General features: G+C 35.0%; 1 protein-coding gene across 2 annotated transcripts in view; it reads left to right on the top strand.

The window, feature by feature from the left end:
- Positions 1-1817: 1817 nt before the first annotated feature.
- Positions 1818-24569, top strand: part of LOC106082127 (uncharacterized) — a 36799-nt gene continuing 14047 nt past the window's right edge. The window contains exons 1-2 of one of the 2 annotated variants that reach the window (XM_013244468.2): positions 1818-1877; positions 8123-8373. In XM_013244468.2, the coding sequence (XP_013099922.2) occupies positions 8289-8373 (85 nt within the window). In that variant the 5' untranslated portion in view covers positions 1818-1877; positions 8123-8288. Of the gene's footprint in view, positions 1878-7674; positions 7971-8122; positions 8374-24569 lie in introns of those variants that run through there. The other variant, XM_013244469.2, reaches the window with a different exon arrangement.

Below are 24569 nucleotides of genomic sequence, written 5' to 3'. Positions count from 1 at the left end.
GCAGTCCTCTGGTCTTTCCTCCTTGCTCCGTTATGGCATGCAACTGATGCCGACTGTGCCGTACTCGGAGTAGGTGTTAATGGCTTCTTTATATCCCAAGGCCATTCGTTACCCTAAGGTAGTGGTTGCTTTTGCCTATATACTATCACAGTCTTCTTCCTTGCGCTATTGCTGTATTATCTCACGTTTTCCGCGATCTCTCGTATTTGCGCTTCCAAAACCGTGTAATGGTCAGGCTGCCGAAAGTAAATGCAAATATCCGATTCAAGTTTAAGCTCCATGATATGGTATCTCCTTTTTATAACCAAGTCCGAACAGCGTGCAGCGGTGGGACACCACTTTGGGGAAAAGTTTTTACATGGCATAGTACCTCAAAGATCGCCAGCATTAGGAGATAATAACCACCACAGGAAATGCGCAAAGAAGGCCCTCGATCAACTCCATTGTTCCTAAATATCGATGTCTGCATTGTATCCTGAAAGAAAATGCGTTTTTTTCTCCCATGTCCCATGTAGTCCACTACACAACACATCTCAGTTTGAACAAGGGACAATATGAACTTTGTGCCCCAACTTTTGACGAAGGCCGCCGCCTTTGTAAGTTGGGGAATATCCCTCTTTCTCATGAAATCGAGCTCCCAGGAAGTGAAGATACGTCCAAAGAGTTTCCTACAACTTGTTGCAACCTGCAAGGAACGCTCGTTAATTGGGTCTGATGATCTGGGGGAAACTTAACGGATGGGTTGTGACCCGGATTGCTTTTGCGATTTTGTTGTGAGTTAAGCGGTGGTTTCACTTACTTCCTGTTTTCATCCTGCTGTCCTCTTCTAAAAATTATCGTTGTCTGACGACGCCCATCATGTAGTGGCGTTTTTTTAATAACCTCACAGATGTCGCCATCATAACATCACGGGGACATCTGACGACGTACATCATGTAGAGAAGTTTTTTTTTAATAATTTCACAGATGTTGCCATCATTAGTGAGGCGATATTCATCCCTTTTGTCAAGTTATCGTCAGGTTTCGTTACATACTATGCGTGCGCATAGTTGTGGAATTTGTATGCATTTTGAGCAACGCGACGCTCAAAAACCAAGGTCAACGCGCTCATTCTGCTTTGGAATGATGTTTTATTCCTTCCAACAGCCTGATATTTTATTGCCTGATAAAATTTACGAACTTTTTTCAGGCTCCTGCTTGCCTCCATTTTATCTAGAGTGACTACATTTTCCTATCTTTCTTCTCTCACTTTCTTTTGAAATCCCTCCATTACACTAAGTGTAAGTCATAAATAGAGCTGGCAAAATATCGATGGCCCTATCGATATTTAATTTCTTGACTGAATATCCATTGATATTTTTCCGATAGATACTATCGCAAAAGTTGATTTTTTTTTTTGCAAAACTAACAAAAATAAGCAATTCGACAGTGAATGTATACTTTAGGATACATTGCGCCTACAGAGGGCGCAATTTTCATCCGATTAGACTAACATATTGTACAATGATTCCTCTCATGACTTCCAACTGACTTTATTTACTTTGCTTTTGTTTGGTCTGTGCACTGATATTACTTGTATATAAATCGATATCATGATTTATGCTTCTCATTTTCTTTTGAAATATAGGTGATGGGAAATTAACGATAGTATCGATACTATCGATGTTTATAATTAAAACTATCGAAATTATCGAATGTTGCATTATCGACAGTTTGCCAGCTCTAGTCATAAGCTTTTATTAGTTACATTTCCGATTTTTGAGCCACTGTTCCGCTATCATCATCTTACACGCTAATGGTAGATTCTATGTTTACAGGAGATTTGTTGGCAAAATGATCCATGTATGGACGCTACTACCATCGCTCATGGACAACAGGTAAAACAAAGCACTTACTTGACATACTGCAACCGTAAAATGCAATCACACAAACTCAATGAATGAGGCAAATTATATGGAGTGACTGACCGACTTTGTGCCATAGCAATGGCTGTCTGGCTGGCTGGTTGGTTGATTGTTTGAAGAAAGATTGTATATCATTCTGTTTGGCATCAAGGGCTTGCCTGTAGCCGACGACAGATAGCCGGACAGACTGGAGCATTTTTATGCATGATTAATTTTGCATGTTATTGTATGTTGATACGATGGTACTTATTTGCTGTGACAACTGATTGATATCTGAGATGGACAGTGGAATTGAAAAGATGTGTCTTATGGGCATATAAGATCCATTTCTCAGAAATTTTAATCAAATTATATCTCTTAAAAATTTCCTTAAACTCTCTTCATTTCTCTAAAATCCGCATGGTCATGCCCAAGAAAAATATCTCACGTCTTCAGAACAATGAAGGGGGGGCTCATAAAACACTATATCTCTCCAAGTGGTGGTATTATAAATAATTCAAGGAAATAAATTCGTTAATATAACTGCCCAAAGAAATTATTCTACAAATTTCGCTTTCTAATCAGTAGTGACCACCTAGCAAAGCTTATCTATATACAATATTTTTATTCCATATCCCCAATACAGACGGAATTTCCAAACTTGCCAACATTTCCTTAGATAGTTATCTTTGCAATCTTGCTTTTGTTATATGCTTAAGTTTCTTTCTTTTTTACTTTTTCTTAATCTATTTTCGAGGGTACTTCAAGTGCTAATTTGCTTATCACAAATTTTCGATTAAATGCTATCTAATTGCCGGAGAGCGTGTATGGAAGCGTGTGCTTTTATTCTTAATCTAAATACTATTAACAACAACATCATGTATAGAGTTCGTAGTGCTGAAAGTACGAATTATCATAAAACAATACAACAACAAGTTGTAAAGTAACGAAAGCAACTAACTGTACGCTAGCATACGATTTTCCGATCATATCACTACAGTGGCGTCATCGTTTATGAACGGCGTGAAGCCATTCATGCGTGGTGTTGATTTTTTCTCTCTCTCTTTCTCTCCCCCTACTGAATTCACATGGCAAATGATTGATATTTTTCGGTATACCACCACATGGTAAGTAGTAAAACATATTCATGCACGTGCCTTTCTTCTGTTTTTGTTTTGATATACTGGTAATTTGTGTAATTTGTAATTGCTGGTGACACTGATATGGCGCCGGTTACGTCAAAGTTTATTTACTTACGATCAACGTATTGCAGCAATTGAGCGCACCCAGTAATCACAAGCTAATTTCCATGTAAACAGTTCGTTTAAATTATGTTAAGTTGACATTGCCAATTTTCGATATGACACCTAGTTATTGATATTTACAACAATATTTTTGCAATGCTTGAGCTGGGCTGGTGTTTGTTTACTACCTCTTTTGGGTAATAATTATTGGGGTTAATTGGAAAATAAGGAAGTTAAGAGGTTATGTGGGAGTTTTGCAAAACAATATTGTAGGAGAAAATGAATATGGATAGGAAAAAGCATGACATATTTACCAGGTAGTGTACCGTAAACAGCTGAGTACAAGTGCACTATCTGTCAACTAGTTTTGATTATGTGTGTGTAATACAGTTAAGAAGCATTACACACACACAAACAATGAAAAATGGCGCGAACTAGTTACATACATCAGAGTTGCACTAATTACAGATTTTGACAGATAGTGCACTCAACATTTTGTTGTTGGGCAACTACCACTACCTGTTAATGAATATATGTTGGGAAAAAGTTAATTGTCATATATACAAACAGAACAGTTAGTTTAGTTAGTTCACGTGAGTCGTGAGTAGTCATGTCAGGCGTGGGTCATGTTCTTCGTGAGTGAGATTCAAATCTACTCACTTCATCGTGCTTGAGCGTCAGTGAACTAAAATTTTTTGTGCAAATGCAAAAATTGCAAATTTTGCCCGTGAACATTCCTCTAAGGAACAGGGGCAAAATTCTCACATATCAATATTCAAATAAAGACCGATCTGAACCATATACGACACGGATGTCGAAAAGCCTTACATAAGTCACTGTGTCAAATTTCAGCAAAATCGGATTATAAATGTGCCCTCTATGGTGCCAGTACTTTAAATCGATAGATCGGTTTATATGGCAGTTATACAAAATCTGAACCGATCTGGACCAAATTGAAGAGGGCTGACCAAGGGCCTAACACAACTCACTGCTCCAAGTTTCGGAGAAATCGTACAATAAATGTGCCTTTTATGCGCCCAAAACCTTAAATTGAGAGATCGGTCTATATGGCAGCTATTTCCAAATCTGAACCGATCCAAGCCAAATTGCAGAATGTTGTCGAAGAACCTAACGCAACTCACTGTTCCAAGTTTCGGAGAAATCGGACAGTAAAAGCGCTATTATGGTATCACAATAGACAAAATTGTCTAAGTGAGTCTGATTTAAAACTGCCACAATAACCCAAACTATGAGTAGAAAAATTAAAATTAAAAAATTTACCCTCCCTCTCAAATTTAACGCTTGATCCCCTTCTAATGGAAATCGTAGCTGATTCATTTGAATCTTTTAAAATTTTTAAGCGTTGTATATTTTTCAAGTACCATAGTTCCAAGTTCAAGTTTCGAGTGTCAAGTTCAAGATTTAACTCCTTTCATATTGTAGATTATTGTTCTCAATGTCAAAATATAACTCATGCACATTCTCTCGCTCTCTCACACACTCTTTGCCTCATTACCTCTTTTTTCATCTCAATATGACTATTGCTATACAGACTACAAATACAGTTACTATATCTGCTCTCTCTTTCTGACTATCATTCAAAAAAATTTCTTTCATAGACTTTTGTTATTGTCTTCACTGTCAGTATACATATTTAACGCACCTAGGCTCTCTCTCCCTCTCTCTCATTCATTCATTGTCAGGTTAATCTTTGAAATGTTATCTTTGTCTAGAGCTATCTTGAAGAGGGTATTCGGCATTTCGTTTTTATTCATCTTTTATCAGTTATTTGATAATTAAAATCGCTTTGAAATTTCGTCCAAAATCTTCGAGAACATAATTTGAACACCGCTGATAGAAGTGATAATGGGGAAGTTAATTTCATAGGGGGGAACATGTTTGAATATAGTGTTTCTGATAGCTGTGTTTGTGATATCGCGTAACCAATCGGTGACCACCATAAACCGATCTAAACTGAAGAGTGATTTTAACTTGCGTGCTACGCATATTGACAAAAACCCTTAGGTTGGGTTATACTTCTAAGGCGCAGAATTGCCAAATCCAATATGAGTTCCTTTCGCCGGCCTAACCCAAAGGAGTTCTGCAGGCCGAAATATGGACGATCAAGAAACGCGTGAGATGGTACACGGACAGTAAGTCGGCCATTCGGGCATTATCAACCAGAACGGCGAGGTCATGAGATAGATCTTTGGCATTATTTTGACGCACATAGCTTGTGCATCCAGTACGCTTAACGCCTGAGTCCAAATACAGCTATGAACATTAGAAAAATCTTCAGCGGTGGTTATCTTTTCACTAATGTTGGCAACATTTGTGAGTTATTTTGCCATGTTCAAAGTTCTGAAGCACTGGTCCACTCACAACTAAGGGTCTACCCGGTGTATGTTAACCGTTGGTCCTGTGCGTCTTCTTATATCTACATGGCAGCGATTGTAGTATTTCATTGCGCCCCCTCTCGAAACGGAAAGGACTGTGTGTCTGTAGACCAGGAGATGAAAAAAGCTACTGCTCGATCGTGTCTTTCTCATCCGCTACTCATCCTCATCCTCACAACTTCTGCAATAACCATTATGCGGATTTCGATGTGTGCTGCCATCTGGCCTATAGCTCAGTGCCCGGTGAAACCAGAGCAGCGGAGTCTGTCTTCGGGTCGGAGTGAGGTGTTGGAGTGAGGTTCGGAGCCGAGACAAGCATGCTTAACTTCGAACCTAACTCCGACTGGGGCAAAATAGTCCGACTTCTACCTCGGCTCTTACTCATTCTCAAAGCTTCTGCGATAATCACTATGCGGATTTCCATGTGTGTCGACATCCGGACTCCGCATTGGTCATATTCTTTATTTTTATACCCTCCACCATAGGATGGGGGGTATACTAATTTCATCATTACGTTTGTAACACCTCAAAATATGCGTCTAAGACCCCATAAAGTATATATACTCTTGATCGACATGACATTTTAAGTCGTAAGTCTACCCTTCACATACTTAATATCCATAAGGGCTTTGCGCTACACAGTTCCGAACACAGGCATTAGTAGGTTGCATATCAACGCTCCCGTGATTCCGATGCATATTCTCAAATTCACTGATTCGAGTCCTTCTATCTACAGTCCTTAGGTTAGTCGCAAGCCGTTTCTCGTCGCCCGTCTCATGATCTTAACAGGAAATAAATTCATCATAATCTTAACCTTCAACACCCATGTCAAACTCAGCCCCGAATAGGTCTTTAAATAGATACTGCTCCCTTATAAATTGAGCCCTTCGTTTTGACTGTTTAAACACTTAAGAATTCTCAATTTTTGTTCGACTTGGCTAAAATTTGATTTGTGAAATTAGCCTATATGGTCCATCTCGATTTGATTTGAGCATGTGTTCTTAAAATGGGTTTTGCAAACTGCAAAATCGGATCAATGAAGGCTGTCCGATTCAATGATAAGGGACCTCCTTTTAATTGCCGAGTCCGAACGGCGGGCAGAAGAGTGACACTACTTACTAGTAGTAGAGAAGTTACTTACAGTTGATTACCTCACAATCATTGGCAATACTAACAGGTGATAACCGTCACTGAAGTATGCTGCTGCGGCCTCCCATTTGATTTCTTTAAATTAATCCGGCCTCACTTATTTTTGAAGTATTTTTTATTGTTGTAATTTTGTTGGCCATACATTTTTAGGACATTTTTAAAGGTTATATGAACTTTTTTTTACGTTTTAAATGAGTCAGCATCACCTGCCTTGTTTTTTTTCGCAGGGTCACACCGACGTTTTTCACCTGAGTATAATGATACAAATTAAATGGTTTCGGTTGTTTTTATAAAAAAAAATCTTTTTATCTACATTTCTTTTGTGGGGATTTAGATTACCCCCCATATCTCACTCTTTTGACTTTACTTACCTTTGCCGTTATTTGCTCTTTGCTCCTTTTTTTTTTGAAAATGCTCTCCGTACATTACCGCCCTTTGTGTGTTTTGTATGGCTTGTGCGGGTGTGTGTGTGCGTGTGAATTGCTTCTGCCAACATAGATAAATTGATAATGTAATCATATGGTTGGGGGAAGAGTGTGATTGATAATAAACAAATAAAAGATCATGCTTTTGCTGCGGCACGGCAAATTCTTTCAACAACTTTACAGAGACTGATCACTAAAATATTCTCTTACTCTCCCTCAGTAACTAAGTCAGAGGAGCTTAATCGATTTCACATACGGGTAAAAGACAATGACTAAATAGCTGTTTGTGGAGTGAAAAGGGGTAAACAAAGCAATGCAAAGGGGGTGAAGGAGAGATGAGTAAGGTTTTTTTGTTATGACGGCAACAGGTCTCTAGTATGTGAGTGTATTTGTTAGAAAACACAGAGAGGCAGAGAGTAAGGGGTACTAGGTAACGTTGGAGCGCTGGGGACGTTGTGTGGGGCTGATTGTGAGTTCAATTCTCAGCGCTCAGTTGAGTTACGGTACAATACAAAAAAAAAAATTCCCTATAAACGTTGTTTTGTGCCACAGTTTTAGTTATCATCAGAACATTGAACGTTATAGAATTGAATTTTAAACGCAGCTACAAAACGTCGGTGCATTTTATATTTCAATTATTGAAAACGGAAACAAAAAAAAAATTCAACAAATAAGTGATAATAAAAGTATTTAAAAAAGTGAATACAAAAATTTAAAATTTTTCAAGTTGAAGGTGAAAGATTAAAAAAATACAGTTCAACTAAAATAAAAATTTAACTTTAAGTAAATAATATTTTGGTGTATTAGTGCGGAAATTTAAATAAAAAGTGGTCTTTTAATATAGAAAAAAAACTCTTACACTTAGTTTTTTAGGTAATTCCCATGACTTGTAAAAGAAAAATATTTTCAAAATGATTTCATTAATTAAAATAAACTTTTTTTCTTTCGTTTTTTTTTTCTTCTTTAAATTCCTTTTTAAATTGTAATGCAGCATTAATTTTTTTTTTGTTTTGTTTTTCTTTTAGATTTTTTTTCTTGATTTTGTTAACAATCCGATTCATAAAAATACCTTTGATGCTACAGTTGCAACAAAGAAAACTCTTGTGAAAGAATAGCCGAAAAAAGTCAAAGCTATTGAGAAATTACAACTAAGGCAGACCATTAAAAAACAGAACAAAGTGTTACGCAAAAATGTTGAGGAACAAAACAAATGACGACAAAGCCGACACCTTGCTGGCCAAGAGTTTGGTGCCCATCATTGATTTGGCTCATTGTGGTAAGTTGAAAAGTGCAAGAAAACATCCTTTAAAATATAAAAGATGATATAAATTAATGTATAGAACAAACAAAAATTATTTTATATATAAGAAAACTGCGGTCAACATTTTTGTAAATGTTGCCTTATATTAAGAAGGAAAACAATTGATTTTTGTGTCACCACAATTTTAAAACAGTTAAAAAAACAATTTTTTTTTTTAATTTTTAATATTTGAAATTATGTTGAAATTTTGTATTTTAAATTTTATTTTACATAACAATTTTGCATAACTTAAAAATATTTATATTTTCGGAAGTTTAATATTAAGACAATTTCCTTAAAAGAAATTTTTAAAATTTTTTTTCTGGAATTTTATTTTCGATTTTTTTTTTGTCCTCAAGGATTTATTTTTTTTTTATCTCGCTAAAATTTGATTTTAGTCGAATATTCTCATTAATTTTTGCCTAGCGTAATATTTAACTATCCAAATTTTAGTTTAAACAAGTAAAAGCGTGCTAACTTCGGGTTCAAGAATATTGGGAGATCGGTTTATATGGCAGCTATATCAGGTTATGGACCGATTCGGACAGTACTTGGCACAGTTGTTGGAAGTTGTAACGAAACACAACATGCAAAATTTCATTCAAATCGGACCTAAATTGCGGCTTGTAAGAGCTCCATAAGTCAAATCGGGAGATCGGTTTATACGGGACCTATATCTAAAACCGATAAAGCCCGTTTGCAATCCCCAACGTGGCTAGCTTTCGACCGGTATGGTGATTTTGTCAGACGAACCTGGCTGGATCGACTCAGAACGTTGAGGCGATCAAGAATATACATACCTTGTGGGGTCTTAGACAAATTTTTCGAGGTGTTAAAAACGGAATAACTAGATTAGTATACCCCCATCCTATGGTGGTGGGTATAGAAATAAAATTCTGGGCGACAAAATTAAGTTTTTTCATAAAAGTTATTGCTTTCAATTTTATACCCAACACATGGAAATATATATTTTCGAACTTAAAACAAGTAAGAAAAAACAAAAGTTCGGCAATGTCAACTATATAATACCCTATATCTACTCTATTAGAGTAAATTGGGCGATTTTAGTTTATGAATTTTGATGGACTATGGCATAGGGGTTCCGATGGCCAATATAACAAACCGAAATCGAGAAAATCCGTGCGAAATTTCTCTCCATCTTACCCCAATTTTCAAAAACGCCAGATCTGCGAGATGGGTGCACCAATTTAAGCGAAATGTTGTATGCCACCTTATTTTACCCAAAAAACACGAAATTGGTTTAAAATTTTGGGGTCAATTAACCCGGAGGGACGCCCCATCCCAAAACCTACATAAATGGACATATTTACCGATTGGGACAATATTGGTATCAAATGAAAGGTATTTAAAAGTAGGGTACGAACTTGGTATACAAATTTCACCCTAAGTGTGGTGGTGTCCCCCAACCCCCTGAAAAATCCCCCAACAGGACCCTTTCACCGCTTTGCTCCCTCCCTCCTGGTCGGATTTCGGGAGGCTTAAAACAACTCACTATTAAAAATTTAAGCGAAATCGGATAATAATTGCGGTTTTTATGGGCTCAAGACCCTAAATCAGCAGATCGGTTTTTATGGCAGTTATATCTAAATATAGTCCGATTTTGCCCATTCAAGAACATAACCTGCGTATAGAAGAAATATGAGTTTGTGCAACATTTCAAGTCAATATCTCAATTGTTAATGACTGTAGCGTGATTACAACTGTCAGACACACGGACGGACGGACAGACAGACAAACATCTGTAAATCGTCTTAGAATTTTACGACGATCAGAAATATACAAACTTTATAGGGTCGGAAATTGATATTTCGATGTGTTGCAAACGGTTTGACTAAATTCATATACCCCCTATCCCTATGGTGGTGGGTATAAAAATCAAAAAGAAAATTCCAACGGTAAATCCCAACTGTCATTGACTCAAATGAGCGACTGACTTAGGTAGCGTTGGTTTTAATATGTCAATTTCATTTTGACAGTATCTCAGAAGTTGCCTTATGTCTGAGGAAGTCAACTCTCTCTCTCTCTCTCTTTCTCGCTCCCCGTCAGACAATAATTGAATCATATGAAAGCATTTTGTTGTCATTAAAAGTTATTGACAATGGGGCTATATTTATACTTGATAATAATTATTTTTAATTAAAAAGAAAAACTCATTCGCAGAGTTGTGGCATATAAACAAATGTGCTTGAGTACGTCACCTGTATAATCTGAAGCTATCTGTTTGATTTTTTATTTTGTTTTATTCATTGTAATTTTAAACACGACAAAAAGGGTTACCATGCATTTTTTTTTTCTTCCTCTTGTTGTGGTCGTCGTTATTGACATTGCAAAAAAAAAAAAAAACAAGTAAAAAGGCGTTAAGTTCGGTCGGGCCGAACTTTGGATACCCACCACCTCGGGTATATATGTAAACCACCTTTCGTCAAATCCTGGGAAAAATGCATACCTTATGACCCATAGCAGCTATATCGAAATATGTTCCGATTTGGAACCATAAACGACCCGTATGTCGAAAAGCCTAACATACGTCACTGTGTCAAATTTCAGTGAAATCGGATTATAACTGCGCCTTTTATTGGGCCAAGGCTTTTTATCAAGATATAGGTCTATATGGCAGCTATATCCAAATCTGGACCGATTTCGACCAAGTTGCAGATAAATGTCGAAGAGCTTAACACAACTCACTGTCCCAAATTTCGGCGAAATCGGGCAATAAATGCGCCCTTTATGGCCCCAAAACCTTAAATCAAGAGATTGGTCTATATTGCAGCTATATCCAAATCTGGACCGATCTGAGCCAAATTGAAAAATAATATCGAAAGTTTTATCACAACTCACCGTCCCAAATTTCGGCAACATCGGACAGTAAATGCGCCTTTTATGGGCTCAAAACCTCAAATCGAGAGATCGGTCTATATAGCAGCTATATCCAAATCTGAACCGATCTGAGCCAAATTGACAAAGGATGTCGAAGGGCCTAAGACAACTCACTGTCCCAAATTTCAGCAAAATCGGATAATAAATGTGGCTTTTATGGGTCTAAGACCCTAAATCGGAGGATCGGTCTATATGGCAGCTATATCCAAATCTGGACCGATCTGTACCAAATTGACGAAGGATATCGAAGGGCCTAAGACAACTCACTGTCCCAAATTTCAGCAAAATCGGATAATAAATGTGGCTTTTATTGGTCTAAGACCCTAAATCGGAGGATCGGTCTATATGGCAGCTATATCCAAATCTGGACCGATCTGAGCCAAATAGACGAAGGATGTCGAAGGGGCTAAGACAACTCACTGTCCCAAATTTCAGCAGAATCGGATAATAAATGTGGCTTTTATGAGCCTAAGACCCTAATTCGGATGATCGGTCTATATGGCAGCTATATCCAAATCTGGACCGATCTGAGTTAAATTGACGGAGGATGTTAGGGGGCATAACACAACTCACTGTCTCAAATTTCAACAAAATCGGATAATAAATGTGGCTTTTATGGGCCTAAGACCCTAAATCGGAGGATCGGTCTATATGGGGGCTATATCTAGATATAGTCCGATTTGGCCCATCTTCGAACTTAACCTGCTTATAGCCAAAAAAAGAATCTGTGCAAAATTTCAGCTCAATATCTCTATTTTTAAAGACTGTAGCGTGATTTCAACAGACAGACGGACAGACGGACGGACATGGCTAGATCGTCTTAGATTTTTACGCTGATCAAGAATATATACTTTATAGGGTCGGAAATGGATATTTCGATGTGTTGCAAACGGAATGACAAAATGAATATACCCCCATCCTTCGGTGGTGGGTATAAAAACACCAGTCATAGAAAAACTCCACCTCCAAAATTTCAGGCAAATCGAGTAATAATTGCACCCTCTCAAAAAGTCAAACTGGGAGATCGGTTTATATGACATCTATAACAGGTTATATACGAAATGGAGGCCACCGTAGCGCAGAGGTTTGCATTTCCGTCTATGAGACTGAAGGGCTGGGTTTAAATCCTGGCGAGTCCATCATAAAATTTTCAGCGATGGTTATCCCCTCCTAATGTTGGCGACATTTGTGAGGTACTATGCCATGTAAAAACTTCTCCCCAAAGAAAGTGTCGCACTGCGGCACGCCGTTCGGACTCGGCTATAAAAAGGAGGTCCCTTATCATTGAGCTTAAACTTCAATCGGACCGCACTCATTGATATGTGAGAAGTTTGGCCCTGTTAGAATGTTCATGGGCAAAATTTACAAACACGTAATTAGACCATACTTGGAACAGTTGTTGGAAGTCATACCAAGACGACATATGCAAATTTTCAACCATATTGGGTAAGAATTGCGCCCTCTAGAAGCACAAGAAGTTTAATCGAGAGATCGGTTTATAAGGCGGCTATATCAGGATATGGGCTGACTTAGACCATACTTAAAACAGTTGATGGAAATCAAATAAAACACTTCGAGTAAAATTTCGGTCAAATCGGATAAGAGTTGCGCCCTCTAGAAGCTCATGAAGTCAAGACCCAAGATCGGTTTACATGGTAGCTATATCAGATTATCAACCGATTTAGACCATACTTAGCACAGTTGTTGGAAGTCATAACGAAACACGTCACGCAAACAAAAACGAAACACGTTTAGCCAAATCGGACAGGAATTGCGCCCTTTAGTGGCTCAAGAAGGCAAGATCTTAGATCGGTTTATATGGCGACTATATCATTTTATGGACTGATTCAGACCATACTCGGCACAGTTGTTGGAAGTCATACCAGAACACTTCATGCAAAATTTTAGCCAAATCGTATAAGAATTGCGCCCTCTAGAAGTTAAGACCCAAGGTCGGTTTATATGACAGCTATATCAGATTATCAACCGATTTAGACCATACCTGGCACAGACTTTCAAGTCATAACGAAACACGTCACGCAAAATTTCAGCCAAATCGGACAGGAATTCCGCCCTCTAGAGGCTCAAGAAGGCAAGATCTCAGATCGGTTTATATAGCGGTTATATCATTTTATGGACTGATTCAGACCATACTCGGCACAGCTGTTGGAAGTGGTACGAAAACACAACGTGCGCCCTCTATAAGCTCAAGAAGTCAAGACCCAAGATCGGTTTAAATGGCAGTTATATCAAAACATTGACCGATTTCGCCCATTTACAATCCCAACCGACCTACACTAATAAGAAGTATTTGTGCAAAATTTCAAGCGGCTAGCTTTTCTCCTTCGAAAGTTAGCGTGCTTTCGACAGACGGACGGACGAACGGACAGACGGACGGACAGACGGGCGGACAGACGGGCGGACAGACGGACGGACAGAGAAAGAAGAGACGGACATGGTTAGATCGACTTAAAATGTCATGACTATCCGTAATTTATATACTTAATGGGGTCTTAGACACATATTTCGAGGTGTTACAAACGGAATGACGAAATAAGTATACCGCCCATCCTATGGTGGAGGGTATAAAAATGCTGATAGACTGAATGTTGAAAGTAAAGACTTCTGCAGATGCTGTGAGGATGTCGAGGAAGAAGAGACTACAGAACGTCTGCTGTGTGTGTCCTGCATTGGCAGGCAGAAGGAGTTTCACTTTAGGTTCTCATTTCTTTGACAACTTGTCTGATTTAACGGATGTTAACATGATGTCGAAAGTTGTTGTTTAACTATGAACCAATATGGCCATTTTCCAAACCCAATGCCATGTACGATTCGAATCAGGACATAATCTGTAATGGGTCCCATATAAACAAAACTTTCGATTTGATTTCTTGAGAACCAGTAGGCTCAATTATTACCTAGTGTGGTTAAAATTGACCACATGTACTGCTGCTCCCACTTCTAACTCCCATACGAAATGTTGTCTAAATGAGAAGGGAGAAGGAAGTTTTCCTTGAATTCGATAGGCTATATAAGATTCAGTAAAGTGCTGCCTGGATGTATTAAAAATAAATTTTTTTTCGTTTCACTTTTTTTATTATTATTTTCTTGAAATTAATTGTTTATTTGTTCGTTTATTAAAGAAAATGTTTTTGAACTTGAAAGTCATTGATTGACGATATATCCGACCTTGGAATGAAATTAATATAAAAAGTAATCATAGCACACAAACAAATATTTACTTTCGAATTGATTTGGGTTGGATTCTTTATGACACAAAAAGAGTTGAGGCGGTGTTGTGGCTAGGGATTAAAATTTCAAACAAACGTGGTCTATTTATTTAATTATTGAAAGAAATATAAAATAAAATAAAATAAAATAAAATAAAATAAAATAAAATAAAATAAAATAAAATAAAATAAAATAAAATAAAATAAAATAAAATAAAATAAAATAAAATAAAATAAAATAAAATAAAATAAAATAAAATAAAATAAAATAAAATAAAATAAAATAAAATAAAATAAAATAAAATAAAATAAAATAAAATAAAATAAAATAAAATAAAATAAAATAAAATGAAATGATATAAAATAAAATAAAATAAAAAATAAAATAAAGAAATAAAATAAAATAATATAATAAAATAATATAAACTAAATTAAAACAAAACAAAATAAAATAAAATAAAATAAAATAAAATAAAATAAAATAAAATAAAATAAAATAAAATAAAATAAAATAAAATAAAATAAAATAAAATAAAATAAAATAAATAAAAAGAAATAAAATAAATTAAAATAAAAAAAAACAAAATAAAATAAAATAAAAAGAAATAAAATAAATTAAAATAAAAAAAATAAAATAAAATAAAACAAAAAAAAAAAATAAAATAAAATAAAAAAATAAAATAAAACAGAAAAAAGTAAAATTAAATTAAATTGTTTATCATATTGCACAATTTGATATTATAATATTAATATAGAAAAGAAGTGAAGCAATTTTTCCTAACCAATCATTTAAAAATAATTCTGGTTCTTCACAAAGATAAAAATCCCGGAAAATTATTAGTAAGGAATGCTTCTTTCACTTTGTCTTAAAAATACTTTTCCTCTGAAATATTTTGGTATATTTTTCCTAAAATATTTTGTATTCAACTTTTTTTTTAATAAAATTTAATCATTTCACAAGTCATTCCCATATGGATTTCTATAAACATCAACACTCCTTTTGTTTCGTGCTGAAATACAAAGACTTGGTTCGATAAACAGCAAACGTTACTTGGTCATATATTTGCCAGTTAATTGATATAGTTTGGGTTATATTTAAAATTACCGTTTTTTCTTGGTGGTTATTGCACCCCAAACCACCACAAAGCAAACAAACTGTTATCGGGTTTTTGTTCCATTTCCAGATAACTCGGATTATGTGTTTATAACCGCCACATCCAAAAACAAAACCAAAAATAATCGAAGGAAAGACACATTTATTAAAATTGATTTGGAACGCCAGAGTGGTAGTGGCTTGGTCCTCCCCGCTGCAAAAGCGCCAACAATCTCTTGATGAGGTGGTACCAGACCAAACCAGTTAGCAATCCCCCAATTCCATTTGGCTCTGACAAAAAGCTTTGTTAGCCATCAAACCAATCGAAAAACAAAATGCAATTAAATTCTATGCTAAATCTTGTAAACACAACAGACACAACCCCATTGCCGTTAACTGACTAAATTAATTGATTTGTTTAATTAATTTAATTACAAAAATATATCAAATATAGAGAACTGAGCTGTGGCAACAGTCATGTCTCAAATTGTCTAAACAAATTGGCAAACGAGCTGAGTGATGATTGAAACAAATATGCCTTGCCACATACCGATGGCAATTAAAAGTTTCTAGTATGGCATATGGAACAAGTTGGCCATCAAAAGGCAAATTCGATAAACATTCTTAAAAAGTTTTGCGCAAAAAAAAAAATTAAAATTAAATAAAAACAAGTAAAAATGCAATAAGTTCGGCCGGGCCGAGCTTTGAATATCCACCACCTCGGGTATAGTTGTAAACCACCTTTCTTCATAATCCGGTGAACAATGCATTAGGTCGAAAAGCCTAACATAAGTCACTGTGTCAAATTTCAACGAAATCGGATAATAATTGCGCCTTTTATGGGGCCAAGACCTTAAATCGAGAGATCGGACTATATGGCAGCTATATCCAAATCTGAATCGATTTGGGCCAAGTTGGAAACAAATATCGAATGGCCTAACACAATTCTCTGTCCCAAATTTGAACTAAATCGTACAGTAAATGCTCCTCTTATAGGCCCAAGATCTTAAATCGAGAGATCGGTCTGTATGGCCACCATATCAAAGTTTGGACCGATGTGGGCCAAACTGAAGGAGGATGTCGAGTGGCCTCACACAACTCACAGTCCAAATTTCAGCTAAATTGGATAATAAATTTGGCTTTTATGGGCCTAAGACCCGAAATCGGTGGATCGGTTTATATGGAGGCTATATCAAGATATGGTTCTATATAGCCCATATTCGAACTTAACCTGCCTATGGAAAAGAAAGAATCTGTACCAAGTTTCAGTTAAATATCTCTTTTTTTAAAGACTGTAGCCTGATTTCAACAGAGAGACAGACATACATGGCAAGGTAGACTTAGATTTTTAGGACAATCAAGAATATGTACGAATATATACATAATATATATATATAAGAATATATACTTTATAGGTTTGAAAATGGATATTTCGATATTCTAAGGGCTCAAAAAGTCAAATTCGGGGATCGGTTTATATGGGTGCTATATATGTTTATAGACCGATTCGGTTCATACTTGACATGGATGTTGAAAGTTATAATACAAGCCACTGTTCCGAATTTCAGCCAAATCGTATGAAAATTTAGGCTTCTAAGGGTTCAAGAAGTCAAATCGGGGGATCGGTCTATGGGGTCTATAACTGTTTATGGACCGATTCGGATCATACTTGGCATGGATGTTGAAAGTCATAACTTCAGTCTTTGCTCCAAATTTCAGCCAAATCGGATGAAAATTGAGGCTTCTAAGGGCTCGAGAAATCAAATCCGGAGATCGGTTTATATGAGGGCTATATCTGTTTATAGACTGTTTCGAATCATAATTGGCACATATGTTGGAAGTCATAACTTTAGTCTTTGTTCCAAATTTCAGCCAAATCGTGTGAAAATTTAGGCTTTTAAGGGCTCAAGATGTCAAATCGGGGGATCGGTCTATATGGGGGCTATATCTTTTTATGAACCAATTCGGATCATACTTGGCACATATGTTGGAAGTCATAACTTTAGTCTTTGTTCCAAATTTCAGCCAAATCGTGTGAAAATTTAGGCTTTTAAGGGCTCAAGATGTCAAATCGGGGGATCGGTCTATATGGGGGCTATATCTTTTTATGAACCAATTCGGATCATACTTGGCACATATGTTGGAAGTCATAACTTAAGTCTTTGTTCCAAATTTCAGCCAAATCGTATGAAAATTGAGGCTTTTAAGGGCTCGAGAAATCAAATCCGGGGATCGGTTTATATGAGGGCTATATCTGTTTATAGACCGATTCGGATCATACTTGCCATGGATGTTGAAAATCATAAAGCAAGTCTTTGTTCCAAATTTCAGACAAATCGAATGAAAATGTAGGCTTATAAGGGCTCAAGAAGTCAAATCGGGGGATCGGTTTATATGGGGGCTATATCTGTTTATAGACCGATTCGGGTCATATTTGGTATGGATATTGAAAGTTATTACGCAAACCTTTGTTCTGAATTTCAGCCATATTTTATGAAAATTTAGGCTTCTAAGGGCTAAAAAAGTCAAATCCGGGGATCGGTTTATATGGGGGCTATATCTGTTCATAGACCGATTCGGATCATACTTGGCATGGATATTGAACGTTATAGTGCAAGCCTTTGTTCCAAATTTCAGCCAAATCGTATGAAAATTGAGGCCTCCAAAGGCTCAAGAATTCAAATCCGGGGATTGGTTTATATGGGGGCTATAACTGTTTATAGACCGATTCTGATGATAGTTGGCATGGATGTTAAAAGTCATAATACAATCCTTTGTTCCAAATTTCAGCCAAATCGGAAGAAAATTTAAGCTTCTAAGGGCTTAAGAAGTTAAATCTAGGGATTAGTTAATATGGGGCAATGTCAAAATCTGAACCGATATGGCCCATTTGCAATTCACAGCGACTTACATCAGTAAGCAGTATCTGTGCAAAATTTCAAGTATTTTATATATCAATTAAAAAAATTATTGGATCAATAAAATGTTTTAATTGAATATTTCAAAAAAATTCTATCACGATCGTATTGAAAAAATTTTCAGATTCGATTAAGAAAATTATTAAATCAATTAATTTTTTAATTCGAAATGTCTAAATATCAATCACGATAGTAATTGAAAAATTTGCAGATTCAATTAAAAAATGATTGATTCAATTAGTTTTTTAATTGAAACTATTTTTATTTTCAACAAAATTTTTAATTGAAAACATTTTTGTGATTTTTTTTCTGATTAAAGTTAAATTTGTGAGCTAGTGTATCAATTTTTTTTTGGAATTTTTAGCCATGATAACTATCAACCTCCATGTGTTCGGCGTAATAACTGTCATAAACATTTTTGGGAAATTTTTTCGAAACGACTTAATTTTGTTTATATCCCCTATTCAATAAACCAATATTCAGAAGATATTACCACGTACACATGTACAAAAATGTCAAACATTCATAAGCAAATTGGCACTTTCAATTATTCGTTTGATTGAACGGAAAATAATTAGCGATCATTAGCTAAATAACTTCCATCAAACCAACATCGTATCAATATCAACTACAGACTATGAGTAGATAGACAACCAGAACAACAACATTATTAGCGCTATAAGAATTCGGCATCGACAAACTGGCATCATTATCTCCCATCATCCTCATCATGGAGTGGTTGACAAATTTAATTTTTCTTTTGTGTAATTGAAAATTATACGAGAATTGCTAATTTCCTACAAAATGAATGTTGAACAACAAACGCCAAGCTACATAGTCCACATGCCCACAATGCACGACCAAACAACTGCTGCCGTAGTTAAGTTTCTAGCCCATAGTAGGACTAGAAACTTTGCCTGTGGCCATTGGAGACATGATTATGTGTTTATTACTGTGCTAGCAGAATGTGTTGTGCCTGCAATGAAGTCAATAACTAACCGACTTGTTTATGCCATCTTTGGCCGATGTGGCCTATGATTAGCGGGGAGAGATGGGCTGCACAGTCCTCTCTACCCCAAATGTTCAATGGGAGCTACAATAAATGTTGCCGGCCAAGTCATACACAGAGATAGACAGAAAGAACTAGAGCAATGTATGAAATTGAATTGCACAAACAAATTTTCTATCGATAACAACTTTACGCAAATTGCTATTGACCTCAACTACTTGAGGGGGTTACACACATTTGCACACTCACACGCATATGCTTGAAGTTGCCAGATGATAGTTGTGAGGAACAGGATAGTAGTTTGTTGAGGTGAGTTTGTGGGAAAACAAAAAAAAAAATCCCAAATATAAAGTTTGCCTTTGAAAAATATAACTCTGGGCAAAAGATGCAAGAAAAGTGATTCCTAATCCCTTTTGTAGATGCTCAGCTGAAGTAACACCTATAACATTTCCAAATTTGCTCATACATTTTTATACCCTCCATCGTAGGATGGGGGTATACTTCTTTCGTCATTCCGTTTGTAACACATCGAAATATTGATCTGACACCCAACAAAGAATATATATTCTTGATCGGCTTGATATTCTTAGTCGATGTAGCTATGTCCTTCCGTTTGTCCGTTTGTCGAAAGCACGCTAACTTTCGAAGGAGTAAAGCTTAGTGCTTGAAATATTGCACAAATACTTCTTATTTGTGCAGGTCGGTTGGGATTGTACATGAGCTAAATCGGTATAGTTGTTTTGGTTTAGTTGCCATATTAACCGATCTGGAATCTTGACTTCTTGAGCCGCTAGATGGCGTAATTATTATACGATTTGGCTGAAATTTTTCTAGAAGTGTTTTGATGGCTTCCAACAACTGTGCAAAGTATGGTTCAAATCGCATAATAACCTGATATAGCTCCCATATAAACGGATCTCGGATCTTGACTTCTTTGGCCTCTAGAGGGCGCAATTCTTATCTAATTTGGATGAAATTTTGCAACAAGTATTTCATTTTGACTTCCAACCAGACCCGAAGGACTGTGAGCATTCCAAAACTATGTGGCCTAATCTAGTCGCGAAATGATCTACCGCATTGTTGTCACTGGCTAGAACATATCTCTTAGTCATTGTGTCCGTTATGACAGGTCACCGCTTAAGCGGAAAACATGCTGTGAAAGCTGTGAAGACATCGATGAAGAAGAGACTATAGAACACCTTCTGTGTGTGTGTCCCGCACTAGCAGTCAGAAGCAGTTCCACTTTAAGTTCTCATTTCTTTGAGAACCTGTCTGATTTAGCGGATGTGAACATTCACAAGCTATTGGGTTTTTTTTAAAGCGATCTGGATGGAACTAGAAGGCATCTTTCTTCTTGTGTTCCTGTGGTATTACAATGGACGAAAACGCCTCAACCCAAAACCCTACAAACCCAAATATAGACCAATAGGTACAACATGGGACCTAAATGAAAGGAATTCAGGAGTAGAACGCGATGCTCATATAGAAATTGGGCACTAAGTGTCGGGAGCCCTCCCCTCTGCCAAAGGTTTCTAGAAACTCAATAAGTCAGTATAAGGCGACTTGTGTATAAGGATTTTTATATCCACCACCATAGGATGGGGTTATAATAATCTAGTCATTCCGTTTGTAACACCTCGAAATATTTATAAAGGACCCCATAGAGTATATATATTCTGGATCGTCTCGAAATTCTGCTTCGAACTAGGCATGTCCGTCCGTCCGTCCATATTTCGAAATCACGATAGCACAGATACTTAATATTGATGTAGGTCATTGGGGATTGCAAATGGGCCATATCGGTTCAGATTTGGATATAGCTTCCATATAAACTGATCTACCGATTTGACTTCTTGAGTCCATGGAAGCTACAATTTTGTCCGATTTGGCTGAAATTGAGCATATAGTGTTTTGTTATGATTTCCAACAACTCTGCCAAGTACGGTCAAAATCGTTCTATAACATGATTAAGGTGTAAAATTTTGAGAGCTCGAAAATGTCTCTGTTATTGCAATCCTCTTTGCGGGCCATATTCGACCACATTTAGACGAAAGCTGTGATTTACTTCAGTGTTTAGATGCAATGTCGTAGTTTCATGTGATAATTGCATCCCTTTTATTTTCTTTGACATTCTAAAAGTGGCAACCTCACCACATCCAATTTTGTCATCCGAAACGTGTTCGCTTACAAATTGTTATAGCTTTGTCTCGTCTAACTACATACCGTAGTATAGTACTTCAGTGTGCAGACAATTTTGATTGCTATGCTAGTTTTTGGGAACGTCCAATCGTAAACTCCACATGTGCTCGTATGTGTGGACAAAGTTTAATAACAAACAAATTTATGGATTAATTTGTAGCTATTAAAATGACTATCAATTAGCAATAATTTATTACACATGTCGGTGTAACACTTATCACTGATTTTACAAATAAAAAAAAAATATTGCAACAATTGTTGCAAAGGAAAATAAAAATCAAAACAAACAGGAAAGTGAAAACAAACAAAAACATACAGTATCTACTATGAATCTTTGTTGATCCATCACCTGATTGCCCCGAGATGGCATATGGAAATGTTTTTTATTCTAAAAATAGTCTGACTGTTGATATAGGATTCTCAGAGCAGGGCCTGGTATACTTAATTGGTAGTATGCTGGGATTAATTTTATTTAATTAAATATATTTTTTGTTTTTATTTCAATTTATTTCATTTTTTTTTATTTTCTTATTTAGCTTAACTTTATTTTTGTTTTTATTTATTTTATTTTGTACAAATTTATTTAATATTATTATTTTGCTTTATTTAATTTTTGTTTATTTTTTATATTATTTTATTCATTCCATTCCATTTCATTTCATTTCATTCGATTTCATTTCATTTCATTTTATTCCATTTCATTCCATTTCATTTCATTTTATTCCATTTCATTTCATTTTATTTCATTTCATTTCATTTCATTTCATTTCATTTCATTTCATTTCATTTCATTTCATTTCGATCCATTTCATTTCATTTCATTTCATTTCATTTCATTTCATTTCATTTCATTTCATTTCATTTCATTTCATTTCATTTCATTTCATTTCATTTCATTTCATTTCTTTTCATTTCATTTCATTTCATTTCATTTCATTTCATTTCATTTCATTTCATTTCATTTCATTTCATTTCATTTCATTTCATTTCATTTCATTTCATTTCATTTCATTTCATTTCATTTCATTTCATTTCATTTCATTTCATTTCATTTCATTTCATTTCATTTCATTTCATTTCATTTCATTTCATTTCATTTCATTTCATTTCATTTCATTTCATTTCATTTCATTTCATTTCATTTCATTTCATTTCATTTCATTTCATTTCATTTCATTTCATTTCATTTCATTTCATTTCATTTCATTTCATTTCATTCCATTCCATTTCATTCCATTTGATTTCATTCCATTTGATTTCATTCCATTTCATTTTATTCCATTTCATTCCATTTCATTTCATTCCATTTCATTTCATTCCATTTCATTCCATTTCATTCCATTTCATTCCATTTCATTTCATTCCATTTCATTTCAGTCCATTTCATTCCATTCCATTCCATTTCATTCCATTTCATTTCATTTCATTTCATTTCATTTCATTTCATTTCATTTCATTTCATTTCATTTCATTTCATTTCATTTCATTTCATTTCATTTCATTTCATTCCATTCATTAAATTTTTGTTTGGTACTTATTTTATTTTTTATATATTATTTTATTAATTTCATTCCATTTCATATCATTTCATTTCCATTTCATATCATTTCATTCCATTTTATATCATATCATTTCATTCCATTCCATTCCATTCCATACCATTCCATTCCATTCCATTCCATTCCATTTCATTTCATTCCATTCCATTCCATTCCATTCCATTCCATTCCATTCCATTCCATTCCATTCCATTCCATTTCATTCCATTCCATTTCATTCCATTCCATTCCATTTCTTTCCATTTCTTTTCATTTCATTCCATTTATTAAATTTTTGTTGGTACTTATTTTATTTTTTATATATATTATTTTATTCATTTCATTTCATTCCATTTCATATCATTTCATTTCATATCATTTCATTCCATTTCATATCATTTCATTCCATTTCATTTCATTCCATTTCATATAATTTCATTTAATTTCATTTCATTTTATTCGATTTCATTATATTTCATTTCATTTCGTTCCATTTCATTTCATTCTGTTTCATTTCATTCTATTTCATTCTATTTCATTCCAATTCATTCCATTTCATTCCATTTCATTCCACTTCATTCCACTTCATTCCATTTCATTCCGATTCATTCCATTTATTAAATTTTTATTTGGTACTTATTTTATTTTGAAGCAACCTAATTGCCCAACTCAACATTCCATTCCATTTATTAAATTTTTGTTTGGTACTTATTTTATTTTTTATATATTATTTTATTCATTTCATTCCATTTCATATCATTTCATTCCATTTCATATCATTTCATTTAATTTCATTTCATTTTATTCGACTTCATTATATTTCATTTCATTTCGTTCCATTTCATTTCATTTCATTCTGTTTCATTTCATTCTATTTCATTCCAATTCATTCCACTTCATTCTACTTCATTCCACTTCATTCCATTTATTAAATTTTTGTTTGGTACTTATTTTATTTTGAAGCAACCTAATTGCCCAACTCCCGGATGTTATATGTATGTCGTAGATAACTCCTTGAGTAAACAATAACTTGTGCCTAATTATTGAATTCCTCAAATATGTTAAAAATAAATTTCCATTCATTCCATTTCATTTCATTCAATTTTATTTCATTTCATTTCGTTCCATTTCATTCCATTTCGTTTCATTCAATTTCATTTCATCCCATTTCATTTCATTCCATATCATCTCATCTCATTCCATTTCATTTCATTTCATTCCACTCCATTCCATTCCATTCCATTTCATTTCATTTCATTTCATTTCATTTCATTTTATTTCATTTCA

Source organism: Stomoxys calcitrans, chromosome 2, assembly GCF_963082655.1.
Source record: "Stomoxys calcitrans chromosome 2, idStoCalc2.1, whole genome shotgun sequence".
In the NCBI taxonomy this organism is placed as follows: domain Eukaryota; kingdom Metazoa; phylum Arthropoda; class Insecta; order Diptera; family Muscidae; genus Stomoxys; species Stomoxys calcitrans.
This window is presented reverse-complemented; position numbering and strand designations above follow the sequence as displayed.